At 48.3% G+C, this 15,291-nt stretch overlaps 4 protein-coding genes across 4 annotated transcripts; 1 reads left to right on the forward strand and 3 right to left on the reverse strand.

The window, feature by feature from the left end:
* Window positions 1-1,498: 1,498 nt before the first annotated feature.
* On the reverse strand, window positions 1,499-4,189 carry N7466_007825 (putative C6 finger domain protein; the record flags this gene model as incomplete). Its single annotated transcript, XM_057167214.1, has 5 exons — window positions 1,499-2,373; window positions 2,431-3,038; window positions 3,101-3,538; window positions 3,596-3,708; window positions 3,788-4,189. The coding sequence occupies 5 exons, from the start codon at window positions 4,187-4,189 to the stop codon at window positions 1,499-1,501; spliced, it is 2,436 nt and encodes an 811-aa protein (XP_057020255.1).
* Window positions 4,190-7,831: 3,642 nt separating this feature from the next.
* N7466_007826 (copper fist DNA-binding domain-containing protein) lies at window positions 7,832-9,540 on the forward strand (the record flags this gene model as incomplete). Its single annotated transcript, XM_057167215.1, has 3 exons — window positions 7,832-7,907; window positions 8,012-8,173; window positions 8,228-9,540. 3 exons carry the CDS (start codon window positions 7,832-7,834, stop codon window positions 9,538-9,540), a joined length of 1,551 nt encoding a protein of 516 aa, XP_057020256.1.
* A 2,156-nt stretch (window positions 9,541-11,696) lies between these two features.
* N7466_007827 (uncharacterized protein) lies at window positions 11,697-12,386 on the reverse strand (the record flags this gene model as incomplete). Its single annotated transcript, XM_057167216.1, has 1 exon — window positions 11,697-12,386. The coding sequence occupies one exon, from the start codon at window positions 12,384-12,386 to the stop codon at window positions 11,697-11,699; it is 690 nt and encodes a 229-aa protein (XP_057020257.1).
* Window positions 12,387-12,877: 491 nt separating this feature from the next.
* N7466_007828 (putative alanine aminotransferase) lies at window positions 12,878-14,778 on the reverse strand (the record flags this gene model as incomplete). The annotated part of the gene is made up of 3 exons (XM_057167217.1): window positions 12,878-13,132; window positions 13,192-14,450; window positions 14,652-14,778. 3 exons carry the CDS (start codon window positions 14,776-14,778, stop codon window positions 12,878-12,880), a joined length of 1,641 nt encoding a protein of 546 aa, XP_057020258.1.
* Between the last annotated feature and the right edge of the window lie 513 nt (window positions 14,779-15,291).

Here is a 15,291-nt window from a genome sequence, read left to right on the forward strand (position 1 = left end):
ACAGTGAATGGATATTTGTAGTGAATTTCGACATTCCAAGCATTTTTATTTAATACTTGCTAGGTAGTAGGTACTAAGTACTTAGCCCTGTCGAGTTCTCAGGTCCTGGCCAACTTTGATACTTAAACATCTGAGATTCTGGGCAGCAGTGAATCCTTCTACCTCTGATTAGCTCGCCCTCTGAAGCTTCAAATTATCCACGGTTGCTGGAAGCAGAATTTTTCCCGGGTAGAGAGGCTCAAGGTTGAATTGAGCTCAGCGCCTAAATTCTTTTCTCTCCCTCAGGAAACAATCATGCCCACAATCTTTCCATCAACAAGAGGTGAAGCAGCAGAACGCCCCTTGCCGTGGGTCGTGATTATCAGCGTGATCCATACTGAGCCTGTGAGATTTCAAGAGCAGTTCCGGTCTCTTTTGGAAGACTTGACAGCTCATGCAAATGTCTGTATTGTTTATGCAGCACATGAAATCTCTCCAATACTGACGTATGGGCCACGACCAATCGCCATCCTTGTGGCTGAAGAGACTGTGTATTACCCTACGGGTCATCATCGCAGTGCTTGCTTTACAATGTGGGGGGACCTCTGGTGTTTCATACACCGCGGCGGTAGGTGTATTGTGCTTGGAAACTTCCCCCATGTTCTGCATCGCACGGAGTCGGGGTTTATTTGTCGCTGGATTCCGGACTTGAACTGGCGTCTGGTTTACCACCGTCCTGGAAGGTGTTTCGTGCTGAATCACTGGGCTGAAGGGATCGAATATTCGGAACTTGCCAATTCGTCTCCCCGCTACGGATGATCCGCGCGTTCTTGGGGTTATGTCAGGTCAAAGCTGGTACAGGTGAGGCCGTGAGCACCAGGGCTCTGGCCACCAAGTAGACGGGACGCCGGTGGCAACGGCCTCAATTGGAGCGGGGCGGATTGGATACATGGGCGGTGACTTTTCTGACAGGTCGGGGACTCGCGTACTTGTTGCCATGTGCGGATTTTCATGATCTAGGAGGCACCTACTGGTATTCGGGTTAGGTAGGTCGATCTGATTACTGAGGAGCCAAGGGCAACATATGGAGGAATGCGAATGATTGTTAAGGCAAACATTGATTAGAGAGCTATCACTAGAGTTCCAACCTGGATTGACAATATCAACTGATCACATACGTTGGTCAACTGGTTCTTGCCGACTCAAAATTACTAGTAGCTGATCAAAAGAGATAACAGACAGGGATAACAGTTGACAATCAAATCAGATGAAATTATTGATAGCAGAGGGAAGACGTGTTTTCCGGTTCAGACATTAAGTACAATCAAGGAATTCGGCAACCTCAAGCTACTAGTAGAGCACAAAGCAAGCTAAAGCCCATGGTTCAATTCAACCCAAACTCCGAGTCTAAGTCAAAGTACCCTAGCTCCAAAGCAAGCCAAACCCACAAGCTCAGGGCGCACCATGACCAGAGTTCAAAGTATATCAAAGAGTAGAAATAGCTAAAACAGAAGGCTGCTTAGCGAGGGCCTCTGGAGTAAATCAAACCCGAGAACACATTCAGGTAACCCTCCTTCGTAAGCATGGTGAAGTCAACCGTCTGATAGCCAGCATTAACGTGCGACTGAGCTAGCCGTGGCGCAATGCTCGGAGATGGCTCGTCCTGCTCACCGAGGCCTGGGGGTGGTGTACCAGATGTGCCTTGGCCAACGGAGCCTTCCGCGCCGACTGCCAAGTCAGCCAAATGCTGCAAAGAACGCTGTTCATTCGGGCCCATGACAGGTGGTGGCAGGCCAGAGGCCGCCTTGGCAACGGATTCCTGAAGTTGACTCGCTTGGAATTTGGCACGACGCCATTCAAGGAAAACACGGATTTTGGCATCCCAGCCTGGAGTACCCAGGATGTTCTTAAACTCGCCCATCTCATTTGTGAGGTTTTCCCGCTGGTTTAAGATCTCTTCGACTTTGTTCAGCGATTCCCAACACTTGTCTGAGACTTCGGGGAGAACAGTAGCCTCAAGCAAGGTCATAGAGGCGATGGCTAGACTGTGCATGTCAAATGGCGTAGGGAGCCGGGATTGCAAGGTAGCCCTGTAGAGCTCATTGGTGAGCTCCTCGGCGCAACGAACAACTTCCTGGGGGCTGTAAAAAAACAGATGGCGTTTCAGCAGGAGATTGACAGTCCAGTAAAGCTGAGTGTGTATGCTTTCAAGGAGCATACGAGTGGCAGTGTTTTCAGGAAGGTCTTGGACCTTGAAGAGATCTTCCTCTGCAAGATTTTCATGATCAAAAATCAATCTCTTACCCCAATTCGCGTAAGGGCCGCGAGAGACCTGACAGACATTTTCCTTGGTAGTGGCCAGCTCGATCATCTCAACCAGGCGTTCAGTTAATGCTGGGGATTGTTTGTCAGCATAATTTTATCGGTGTTATGGAGGTTATCAAAACTTACAAGCAATACCAGTGACGATAGGGCCAAGAATTCGCCCATCCTCACGGCCACCGATCAACTGTTCGTCGAGCGGATATGAGTCGATAAAATTCACTTCAGCGGCACTGATGCAATAAAAGCGGGTCAAGATAATCAAAGACACCCAGTTGCGCCGAGTCAAGTTAGCCTCTGAATCAACATCAGGGTCTGAAGGTCGCTCGATCCTCAATTGGCCCTGGTTCTTCGCTAAAGTATGGCCGAAATTGTTGGCTACTTGAACCAAGGTATGCTTTGGAAGGGCGTCTTTGCCAAGGAAGTTATCGGGACCACGCTGATCACAATCGATGATCATCAAAATAAGGGTTTGCAACCAAATAAGGTTGCTTGGGTTGGACTGATCGATCAATGACGGTTGTCGTGTGTGGGACAAGAGAATTTCTTGCGCGTTGTCAAATGAGTTAACTCGCTCGAAGGTACCGGCAACGCGAGACAGATCAGTGCGAGTAACACTGTAGAGCGCGTGGCAGAAAGTTTCCTGTGCCTGTCGATCGCCCTGATGGAGGAGTTCCAAAGCCCGCTCCCTGGCGTGGGGCAGAATAGGGCAAAGGGTGTGAATGGTTTTGTAGTACCTACAGAATGTTAGTTTCAAAATCCTTGGGTGGTTGGCATAATTCTTTTGTATGAAACATACGCATCAAGAGCGCCCTCGTCGAGATGAACGGGAGAGATGTTGTCGTCGCCTTGGTGTTTGTGCAGATCCGTAATTTCAAGGTCACTTGGCAGGTCTTGCTCATGGCCTGTTGGGTTCCAGAACGGCATTGTTTGTTTCGATGCGCTGCCACTAGCGACCGCTGTGCTGAAGGGATCGGTGGTGGAATCAGCGGCGTCAAAGGCATTGTGTGATCCACGTGCGTTAAACGAAGGTTGTGCAAAGGATGAACTTGGAAGACCCTCGAAGACAGAGTAGGTTCTCTTGCGATTGGCGGAATCGAGGGGTGAGGCGAAGTCCTGGTATGACCTAGGCAGAGAAACCTCGTTCATGGACTGATAGGAAACATCGGACTGAACCATTCCGGGCTGCATCTGATTTTCAAGGGTGTGCAGTCGCTCTGCGAGTTCCTTGATGTACCTAGAGTCATCCATTAACACTTGAATTCATGTGCGGCGACGCGTCGGGTTGACCTACCCTTTACTAGGCCCGCGTTTCATCGGCACGCGACTGAATTGACAGACAACACCCAATCGACGACAATTTGAACAAGTCTCAAGACCAGTTTCTGAGCTAGCATCGCATCGCACCTATTTTTTCCCCCGAAGAATTGACAAGTCAGCTACTGAACGTTACATATTAAATCCGAATGTTTCGGTTTCGACATACCTTCTTGCGTCGACACTCGTCACAGGCTCGTGAAATTTTCGAACGCTTACGCGCACTTTGTTCACCATAGCTCAAATCATGGTTCGGATCAACGCCTACTTGCTGGCTGGGAGTGAATTGCAGCATGTGTTGATGCTGGTGTTGATCATCGGACGAGGTGCGACCCAGATCGCCGGCATTCGAGGACCCGAGAACCATGCCCTGGTTGTGATGCACACCATTATTTGATCCATCGCCCATTCCAGGTCCAGAAGCATCGCGGGAAAGCTCGGCGGAGAGGAGTTCGTCCGTGGTCAATTGGCGGTTGGTGTAATATGGCATGGCTCCCTGGGCCATCTGCGCCCCGTTCGGAGAGGGATAAGAATTGCCCGGAGTCATTTCAGACTGATCGCGAGGGTTCATCGCAATAATTCAGCACGAAAAAAGAAGGGAAAGGATGGTTTTGGTGGGAAGCGGGCTTCCGGAGGTAGATGGTTGAAGGAAGGAAGACACGAGGGACTCGGGGACTAGGTTTTTTTTTTCCCTTTCTACGAACTAAATTCGGCCGGGGTTTGAAGGTAGATGGCTCGGCGTCCATTTCAAGCGCTGACATGATTGCAATCAAAGTACAAGGCTTTGCGCGTCTGGCATGTTAATTAATTCTATATCTTGACTTCTACATATTCCTCGGATGATCTTACGGAGGACGGCCTTTCGTTTCTGCGTGATGGAACGGATTAACACCTTTTCCCATCGGAGCCGTTGACCCGGACCCAGAAACCTTTTTCTCTTGGTGTGCGTAGTACCAGCAGTACCAGCAGTACCAGCAGTACCAGCAGTACCAGCGGGTACTGTCATCAATTCAATGCTGATGCCATCGTTATGCCCTACATGATCTATTTGGATTCTTGAGGATTGACATTTAGTGTCTCATCACAGGAATATCATTTCTACGGGGCTTTAAATTTGTATATTAATTGATATGGCCAGATATACCTTGAAACTTGGAATCTTATAAAATGAGTATGGTTCATACATTTAGTATCGTGTGATGGAAATCTACCAGTTGACATGTATTGTAAATCTATTACAAGCATTCTGTTGAACTGGATAAATACAACATTTTGATTGATGTTGAAATTTGTGTATTGTACATATTGAATAGATGAACATAAATCTATTATGAACTTATATTACGAGACATTAGTATTGAATGTAGTTTCTATTAAACTCCTAAATATATGTATATATGTATGTATGGAACATTGAATAAGAAAATCTTTGAATGTAAGAGAAGTACATATATGTACAATCTTTCAAATATTCCACATGCTTATTTTGAATAACTGCGGAAGTCCAATGTGTTATAGTGCTCAAGTGCTAGTAGGTAGTAGTATGATATGATTACTTCGAATGGTGAACGCCTTGTATATGTAGTGACTGATGTGTATATGTATTAATTGAACATGATATTATGATCGTATTATTACCAGAGCTAATTCCGTAACTAGCTACTACATACCATATGTGAGTAATCGTGTGTATCAGCATCTGGGATATAATAGTAGCACATATTGCAACATCAGGTGATTCAAACATCCTCGAGAGTCAACATTGAAGCCAAATTCAACAACATTGAAAAGACTCTGGCTATTCAACAAGTCGAAATTCATAAGCGACTTGAACATAAAAAAAACCATCAAGGAAAAAACATCGGTCGCTTACCTTTACCATGAAACATAATACTACACTACTTGAAAGATGAGCCTTGTGAACCTTCCCGGACAATGCTAACGCATTTGGTCAGGTTCATCCCGATCGTATTTCGTGCCTTAATTTAGATTTCACCCGAAACGGCACACGATTGGATCAAAGGATAAATGTTTACGATACCAGGAACCTTGAAATGTCTAAAACGGAGCCCACTTCAAGGACAACCATTGGCCGTCATCGCCTGTTGTTGCATGCGCAGATCAGGGCCCACCCGCTGGCCGCCAAAACCCTCTGCAGGCCGCTCGAAACAGGCACAGTGACGCCATGGGGGACCCGCATCAACACCGCTATGACATGCAGTATGGTACTGGTGCTGTACGGAGTGAAAGCTTTCGTGGACATTGCCTATTTTTCCTATTTTTTCTTTTCTTTTTACGCCTCGACCAACCATAACAGGAGATGACCGCCGTTGCATACAGTTTCGGAAACCCCTAGCCTTCTCGTTGCTTCAAGTTTCCTTGAGAGAGTGCCCTTTTTCTCTTTTTCTCTTCTGCGAAAAATACTATCATCAGGGAATTCTACAAAGACATACTAGTCTTGCAGGGATCGTGGAAACTTTGAAGCTGAAATTGGTACCTGAATCCGTGGGATTTAGCGCCGTTCCAAATCCTTTTTTTAAATTTTTTTTTTTTCTTTCCTGGCATCAAACCCTGAAGACCGTAAAGTAGGGTTTGGGGCAGGGCACATCAGAAGAAACAGGGAAAATAGACAAAGAACAAAGTAAGGCGAAAGAGGGCCATCAAAGGCTTGGGATGTGCGGCCCCAGATTTTCACTAGCGAGATCCATCCTTTGGTGGGGGTCAAGTTCGTAGTTGAAAGGCCGTGCTCGATTGGATTTCGCCGCATCAGCTCCCCCATCAGCTCCCCATCAGCTCTCCCCCATCAATTTCAGATTTTCCCGCACATACATGGCTCATGATCTACATTGCAGCGAACATGCTTCTTGCGACATATCTGAAATTGTTGCCTCGTGGGAATTTCGGCGAAACGGCGAACTGAGCGAATCAAGAAATAAATATTTGCGGCAAGGTCAGCTCTGGGAGGCCACGCTATACATGTGTGGAATGCAGGTATTTTCTACTTCTATATGGGGTTTCAATGGGAGTTTCACTGGTTTCACTGGGCTCGGTTTCAACGTGACTTCTGATGTTATTCTTCTTTGGTTCCGCATAGGGTTCAAGTCCAAAAAAGACAAGTTTTACGGTAGAAAGAATTAAACACAAACCCTAACCCCCGTACCTACTACTACTTTCGTAGAATCCCGGGTTCCTAGGTGGAACCGCCACGTCGTTGGACTTGTGGAGACACCCTCGAACATTGAAAAAAAAAAGGGGGTTTGGTAGTCAAAGATTTGGTTCGCATGGAAAAAATAATTCAATAATAAAACCAGACAGGGATGAATGTTCACCTGCAGGGCTTTTTTTTTTTTTTTTTCCAAACGAAACATCTTTACCCACGAATTTCCGATTTCCGAGAATGCGATCAAAGTAGAAAATGTACTTTACCGAGATGGTGGAATGGTATCGGTATGGTAAACTCAGGTCCCAAGGTCAAAAAGGCAAAGTGACGGTACCAAATGGATCAAAGTGGACGTATGGAAGTGGTATGGTCGTGGTAAATGCAGGCTAAAAGCAGATCTAATGTAAGGGAAATCCGTGTCACGGGTCAGTAAAGCAACGGTGCCTTGTATTAAACTCCGGTCGAGCATAGAGTCCTCCCACGCAGCTAAAATCCCAACTTTTCCCCCCCAGTACCGTTATTAACCCTCGCCTCCCTCTTTCCTTTCCTTTCCCTCTTCCTCCGCATAGGGTGTTCTCCAACTCTCTATATCGAACGCTTTTTTCTTGGCCGCCACTACCGGTACTTGGTGTCCTGTCTCACGGCCGGCGCCAAACGGTGCGTAGGCTTGGTCCCCCTTTGGTTCCTCAACTCTCCTCTCTACCTCCAAAAAAACACCGATATACCCATTTGATTTTCTTTGATTCGGCTCCCCTTGCCCACTCCCTTCTCAGTACGACCCTCAGTATACCTTGTATCCTGCTGGATCGGCGTTCTGTGATCTAAAAGCATTGGGAGATTTACTTGCCTGAGATACCCTCTTGTTCGTTTGGTACAATTCGGCCTTCTCGACGAAGCGGCTGAATAGCTTTTTGCCTTGACGGCACTTTGGCGGTTCTACTTGGAAAACAGACCGCACCCTTTTTCCCTCCCCAGACCCTTATTTTAAAATTTATTACCTCCGACAACGAATCCCGCGTTCATCGCATGTGTACCTCGCAGTAACCACCCACCATGATTATTGAAGGTGAGAAGTGGGCGTGTGAAGCTTGCGTCCGAGGTCATCGCGTTAGCAATTGTCACCACAGTGGTATGTCAAGAGAATTCCTTTATCCCTTCAAGGTTCATCTATTATACATGGTTGTTCCAAAACAACAACAACGACGACGTTGGCCTAACACTAAAGGATACTAGACCGCCCTTTGACCCATATCAACAAAAAAGGCCGCCCAGTCTCTCAATGTACCCACTGTCGCGGCCTACGCAAGTCTCGAACAACGCACGTCAGTTGCCAGTGTGGTGGCGATAAGAAAAAGAAGTCCGATTCGGAATGCCATGGTGACAAGCGAGATCTGAGTGAGCAATGGTGCTGGTTTTTCCACCTTCCCCTTTTCTGATTGTGAATTACAGAGGACTCCCATCGTTGTGGCTGCTGCCATGGCCAGCGCTGTACTTGTGCGCTGAAAAAGGAATCTCATCTTGACCCCGTACCAGAGGCAGGCCTGCCTATGTCTCTGTCGTCCATCCCGCTTGAACCCCCACGGAAGCCCATGCTTACTTCGACCAAGTCCGAGTCAACGTTGACCGGGCTGACGATCTTCCGTGATGGCCACCACAAACCCGCCCATAAGCATAATGACATGGCCCACAAGTGTGGATTGCCGTACACAATCCCACGATCACATACGATTCACCATCCATCCGACATGCCTCGTAGGTCGGTGGACCATCTTCCATTGACTCAATCCGCCTTTGTTCAAGAACCGCTTTGCTTGTCAATGGAGCCTGTGTCTCAATCGCAGCAGACATCACATGAAGGATCCCCCCACAGTTGCCCTGTGACTGGTTCAGAAGAGGTTCCCACCGCAGCTTCTCTCGATCATTCATTCCTCGACAATTTCACCCCTTCCACTGCCGCCATGGAGAATCCGATAGACGGTTCCGCCAATCCTACGTCTGCCCCAGCCACCTTGGACAAATTCCCCCTGGAGCAAATCATCACCAGTGTTCCCCCGCCTCTCGACGTCTCGTCATTCGCATCGTTCCCGAATACCTCGTCCAATTCCCCGATCACGTGTATGGCATTCCAAGATCAGTATCAAGACCAGTATCAAGAACAGTACCAAGACCAGTACTTCACTTCTCCTGATTCCGAGTTTCCATTGGGATCTGCCGGTACTGGCGCGCCATCGGTTGACTGGTCAAGTTTCCCACTGTATTCCGATGTCCCTGCGACTACTAGCACCCAGGCTCCGTCATACGCCAGTTACGATTACAATTCGTACCCCTCGGGTCTTCCCCCGCCATCCTCCTCGGGCGATATCTCCGAAGTCGACGAGTTTGGACCGCTTCCTGCCCTTGGACATACTGGTAACGACGTACACGACCTCCACAGCGTAAGCGAAGCGTCAGATATGGACCATCTCCGTATAAGCTCTGCCTCGTCACTGGTTGGACTACCTCAGGCGCGACTCTTGTCATCCAATGACCTTGAGTCGATCAACATTGACGATTTCCTCAAGTCCACCAATGAATCCACCGCTGCGCTAGAACACCAGCTTCAAGCCAGCATGGCAATGGAGCCCAAGTCAATCCCAGCGCAGGACATGTACTCCATGGCTCCCTCGCAAGATGCGGTTCCCTCCTGGCCGGCCAACCTCTTCAACGATGATTCGACCCCTCCCATGGATGACGACTACTTCCGCCAGTCCTGGGCTCAATAGCCTGGTCATCTGTAGGATGAACCTCTTTTTTGCTTCTTATCTTACTTCCTGGGGTCTCCGCTACCTGCGGCACCTTACCACCACCTCTACACCGTCTTTATGACCTTGATGAGAGATGATGATAAATGCCTTTGCCTTGTTTTAACTAGCCAGTTTCTAGAGCTCTTCATGATAGCATTGAATCTAGAGGGGTTTTGTGATTTTTTTTTTTTCGAGGGATACCATGTGCCTGTACATGGTCACCGTACATGGACTCGCACTGACTCGCTGTATAGACCAGTCCTTTACGTGTACAATGACTTTCTAGGCCATATCTGAATACCACATCTGACATGGCGATCCTACCCGTTGGTATTGTAAAAAAAAGACATTGAAAAACAAAATCGTAATAGTATCCACTTCAGATGCTTAGCGCTCAAAGAAGCGATATCTATTGGGACAGCTGATCATCTGCCATGCACTCAAACCAAATCCCACACCGAAAACTCGTGTACTTTCTTGAAGAGTTCAACAGCCTCCCCTACGATACCCCGTACAAGCCAGCTCTACAAGTTGGACATTCGGCCGAGATTCCCGATTCAAGACGACTGCATTAGATAAAAAGAATCGAGTAGGTAAAAGGTTTCACAAAAATCAAAAAAAAATTCTAGCGGTGTGTTGCCTCCTTCTCCCCACGAACCGACCTGTCTCGGATCGGCAAAAAGCAGGTTTTACGCCCAATCTGCATCTGAGAAAGTCTATGCTCGATCTCGGACTGCAGCTTGCCATCACCTACAGGCGATCAGGGTCAGGTGTGTGTGTGGGACCCCACTTCCAGGATGACTTGTTACTTGCTTACTTGTTTCCCTGGTCACCCCTGTGACCAGATCTTCAACCCTTCTTTCGGAAGTTTAGCAGGTCAAAGAGTCCTCCGTTACGTAGCTTTTGCTCAGTTACGATGTTAGAGTGGACAAGGTGGAAAACTTCAACGTATTCAGCCGCTGTGTGAGTGAATCGATCGGCAAGTAGCGGTGTACATTTTCCCAGGGTTAATGTAGACTGCGCTTGGTAGCTGAACTCACTATACTGACCTCTCTCATCATGATCAAGTAAAATACAAAGTAAACCAACTGGTATATTTGCTACAAGAAAAGAAGAACATTTGAATCGATGAAATTTGAAATTTTTTAAAAAACACCACGTAATGTTCAGTACTAAAAACATAGTATGTATCTTGTTCTTCTTTCCGGTAACATAAGACCTAGATCTACATGTACATCTACAACTTGAAGCCATTCCAACCAAAATCCCCATTCCAACCGGAAATCCCGGCACACGTAACGCATTTTCTCATACAGATCATGAATTACGGCCAAAGTTACACGTATATACGAGAAAGGGAGATGATCCCCGTCAGCTACTTGCATTCGCATACCAAGCCTTTTCCGGATCGTACATGGTACAGCCCGCTAGTCCATGCCACACATGCCACACATGCCACCGGCACCTTTTCGAACCTTACATGGTGTCTTGCTCGCGATACAAGCCTTGGGTGCATGGGCTTGGCTAATGCTTAGCTCTGCACGGTCCGCGTCGCGTGCAGGGGGGTCTCCTTGCTGGCTGTGTGTCTTGTAGTCTGACGGGTTGAGATGGTGATGGCTGGGATCTGGGATCTGGGATCTGGGTTGTTTTGGTTGGGGGTTTGGGGGGTGGTAAGCTGACGTGCACTTGTCTCCAGTAAGATAATATCTAGACTTGATTTCATTATTGAATGTCATTTACATCGTATTCAATTCATCGTCTCTTGATGCGCTGATGACGTGAAATGTTAAACATTGCAATTGCGACGACGATTCGTGGTCGACGCAAGGGATAGACGTACGTACACATTGCCTGTGTGGAGATTATCATTCCGATCGAACTTGTATGACTCTCGGATAATTCGGCATCTGTTGCACACTGACTTGAGTTTTAATGCCGCGGGGGCATGTAGGGGGTTTGTTTTCTTTCCGTTGATCAATATGAGCATTGGATACTACAGTAGATATCGCCCACGTTGGAATGTTGTATTTTATTTTCAGATGGCGCAAGGACTGGAGAATAAACTACGCTTCAAGTGGTGTAGTACCAGATCATCATACGGAACTTGGAGCTTTCTTTACCAACAAGTTCCTTCCCTAAGTCCTCAAAGGATCTCGTAATCGTCCAACTAACCATTCAACACCCTCATCAATTCCCTCCCACTTCAAAACCGATCCTTCAAAGACTCTAAACTCTTTCATGCCAACACTCTCAAGCTCCATAGCCTTCAATATCTCCTCTGACGAGCAACTATCTCCCGCATCCTGTTGATTAACTAAAACAAGCCAGGGTATCTCGTCAAACTTCAAAGCCGACATCCTCGCAACTCGCTCCTGCTCCTCCGCAACGTCCTTCCCTTCTCGTCTCCGTTTCGAAATAAGCTCCTCCACCCTCCTCCTTTCCTTAGTCGTCATCTCCTCCGCAATCCAATCAGGCGACTCGAAGAAATCGCTTCTGGACCGAGAATTGACTACCCAGATCGCTGCATCGGCATCTTTATAAAAGTTTCGGCGGAAGACTTTCCAATTAGGTGGCTCGCTGTACCCGATGTCGCTGGCGATTATTGTGATATTTAGGGCTGCGTTGTGGCCGATGTGAACTTTGACGCTGTCGGGATATCGGCAGGATGTGTTGCGGTGCGTTATTATTGGGGCTCCCTTGTCTGTGAGGCCGCGGAGGAGAGATTGTTTGCCTGCGCCTTCATAGCCGAGAATCGCGATTTTGTAAGTTGGTTGTGGGGGTGTAGGGGTGAGAAGGTTTGTGATATAAGATAACAAGGTAGCCATGGCGATTGGTGCGGGGATTTTGGGGGTTTCTGAGGTGAAGTTTAGTCCGGTGGTGGCTTTTATAGTCCCAGGCTGGATTGGAAGCCTAGTGCACATAGTGGATACCTTTAGCGCGATGGGTCGATGCCCTCTGATTAGCTTATGTGGAGTAACTTTGAATCTATGTGTAGTAGCTAAGCTGCCTTGGAAGTAATTAGAGATCTGACGGGATTGAAGGTGTTTATATTCATGGCCTATATCCATGAGCGATGCCTACCTAAATTATCACTTGATTCCAGAAACGCAAAAGTAAAATCGTTCTATATGGTATAAAATGAAAACCCCATACAATCGCAGTTGACGCGTATGTAGAAGCCAGTATGAACAATGTATGGGGCGTGGTGAGACGGTGGAAGTGCACGTCAGACATTCGTCAGAAGCAGACCAGAGAATTGCTTCCAACTGCTTCCAGTGCTTCCATCTTAAAACTCTTTTTATTTAATATGTCGTTCTTAGCTGTACTTTTCGATAAACTCCGAGTGGAACTTGACGATGCGCTCGACCCAATCAGTGCCTGGGGCAAGGAATGTTGTACGGAAGTGAAGAGTGTTCTCCTTCTGACCAAAGCCGGAACCAGGGACCACGCAAACGCCGGTAGCGTCGAGCATGGCCAGGCAGTAGAACTCATCAGCGGTACGGCCTTCAGCCTTGGCAGCGTCAACAGCCTTAGCAGGAAGATGGATGGTGGGGAAGAGGTACATAGCACCCTGGGATTCATAATTAGCATAAACGGTCATTGGGGATTATGGGAATTGGTGATCCCTACCTGGGGCTCCTGGCACTCAACGCCCTCCATGCGCTGGAAAGCATCATACAACGCAAGTGCACGCTTGTGTAGACCATCCCGGATTCCGTTGAACTCCTTCTGGTACAGCTCGAAACTGGGCTCACCCTCACGAGGAGGATTGACCATAGTTTCAAGCAGGCACTGAGCAACGACCGGTGGGCATAAACCAATACTGACGAGCTTGTAGATCTGTTCCTGGACTAACGGGTCAAAGCCGACCAGCTCAAAGTAACCACCACGGTGACCACACTCGCCAACCATGCCCTTAGAGGTACTGTGCAAGGAAACCAGCTCCACATCGTCGTACTTGCCAGGCCTCTCTTGCTGCAGCTGGCGCAGGCACTTCTTAAACGAGACGAATTCACCAGTGAAGACGTTGGTCTGGTACACTTCGTCGGCAATAACAACAAGATGCTCCTCAGCAGCGATATCGAGAACACCCTTGATGTCGTCGGAGCTCAGCGAAGCACCGGTAGGGTTACCGGGATTAATCACAGCGACGGAGCGCACGTTAATATTTTTGGCACGGGCCTCCTCAATGGACTGCTTAATTGCGCTGACATTGGTACCCCACGCCTTTTGTTCTTCCAAGTAGTAAGGCACACAGTGCGCATTCAGCAGCGCCAGTGTGGCGGTATAAAGTGGATATTGAGGAATAGGTACAAGTACACCGGCATTCGGGTCATTGCAGATAACACTCATCAGTGTGCTCACACCAGACGAGGCACCACCAGTCAAGAATAGGTCCTGCGGGTTCGCAGGGAATCCATCGCGTTCCTCAATGAACTTGGCCACGCTATCTCGGATTCCCGGAGCGCCTTGGCTGTGGCTGTAGGCACCCACACTCTGCACGTTCGCCAAGAGAGCCTTGGCCCGGTCAATCACATCCTGTTTGTATCCGAATGAGGTCTTGAGTGCCTCCGGGTTCTCCAATAGCAGAGGGTTCTCAACGAGACTGAGGACTTGACGGAAGAAAGTGATGGGCTTCTGATCGAGTTGCTGTGGGTTACCGATGTTTGCAAAAATGACGCTTTCAAAGGGTAGCGACTTGTCTCCGTCTGACAGGCGCTGACGGTAGGTTTCAGCCTTGACGGCCAGCTCACCCCGCACGGCGTACTTGGCTGCGCGTACATGCTGGTTAATGTTGTCGAGGTTGAGGCATTTGTTCGAGTGAGTGGACAGGGTCCGCTTGGTAGTATATGCGACACTGGTTTGGGTGGTTTGAGTCATAGTGGAGTCTGAGGATCAACCCAGATACGTTAGTGGTATGTCAACAAAAGAGACGATCTTTGTAGAATAGTATTGACAGTGTTCAAGTGAAGTGGAGAAAAGAAGAATGACAGGCGATGGGGCTATATAGGGTGGGACAGACCCCCTCTCTCCGCGGAAGGCTGTCCGAACTATATATGGTGCAACCTGGAACGCATCATCCCACGTACCTGACCAAGCGGAGAACCTCCCCGCAGCTCCAAGTGTGATCGGGCGAAGTAGGAGACCATTCAGCCGTGTCGTCAGCGCCCGCGGCGGAGACGCCCGTATTCTAGAGGCGAGCTTAAGTTGCCACATAATGATAGACAGTCACCTGTTCGGTCCGAACCTCGTTAACCTCTTAAAATGGGAGGAAAGAACAAGAACGGTTACAGCGCATGAAGAAAAAAGGAATCCAGGGACCGATTGGGCGGTGTGTGAGTCAGCACAGGACTCCCCCACATTCGGTGAACCCAAAGATAACAAGTGTGGAGTTTAATTATTGAGAGATAATTGACTCATAATTGAGACATAACTAAGCAGTAGTAGGCAAACAGTGGGCAAATCATCTGGGAATGCAGTGAAAGCCCGGGTGAGGTCCCGAGTAAGGTGCACGCGGCGTATTTACGAGGTTAAGAAAGTACGGTGCATGATCCATCACGCTCTAAGCGCAGGTATAAACCCGGGCTTTGGCAATGGCGCTAGGTCGATCTTCCCTCGGAAAGGCTTGCCCGGCCCCAGTGGACTCCGTGAATAGCCCCATCGTCACCTCCGGAGCCGCCCGGTGCGGGGGTGTTGGGAAAGAAGATAAACACTCTCCACCTTATAGAA

This window comes from Penicillium verhagenii (assembly GCF_028828195.1).
Source record: "Penicillium verhagenii strain IBT 33310 chromosome Unknown utg000007l_segment0_segment0, whole genome shotgun sequence".
NCBI classification, from domain to species: Eukaryota; Fungi; Ascomycota; class Eurotiomycetes; order Eurotiales; family Aspergillaceae; genus Penicillium; species Penicillium verhagenii.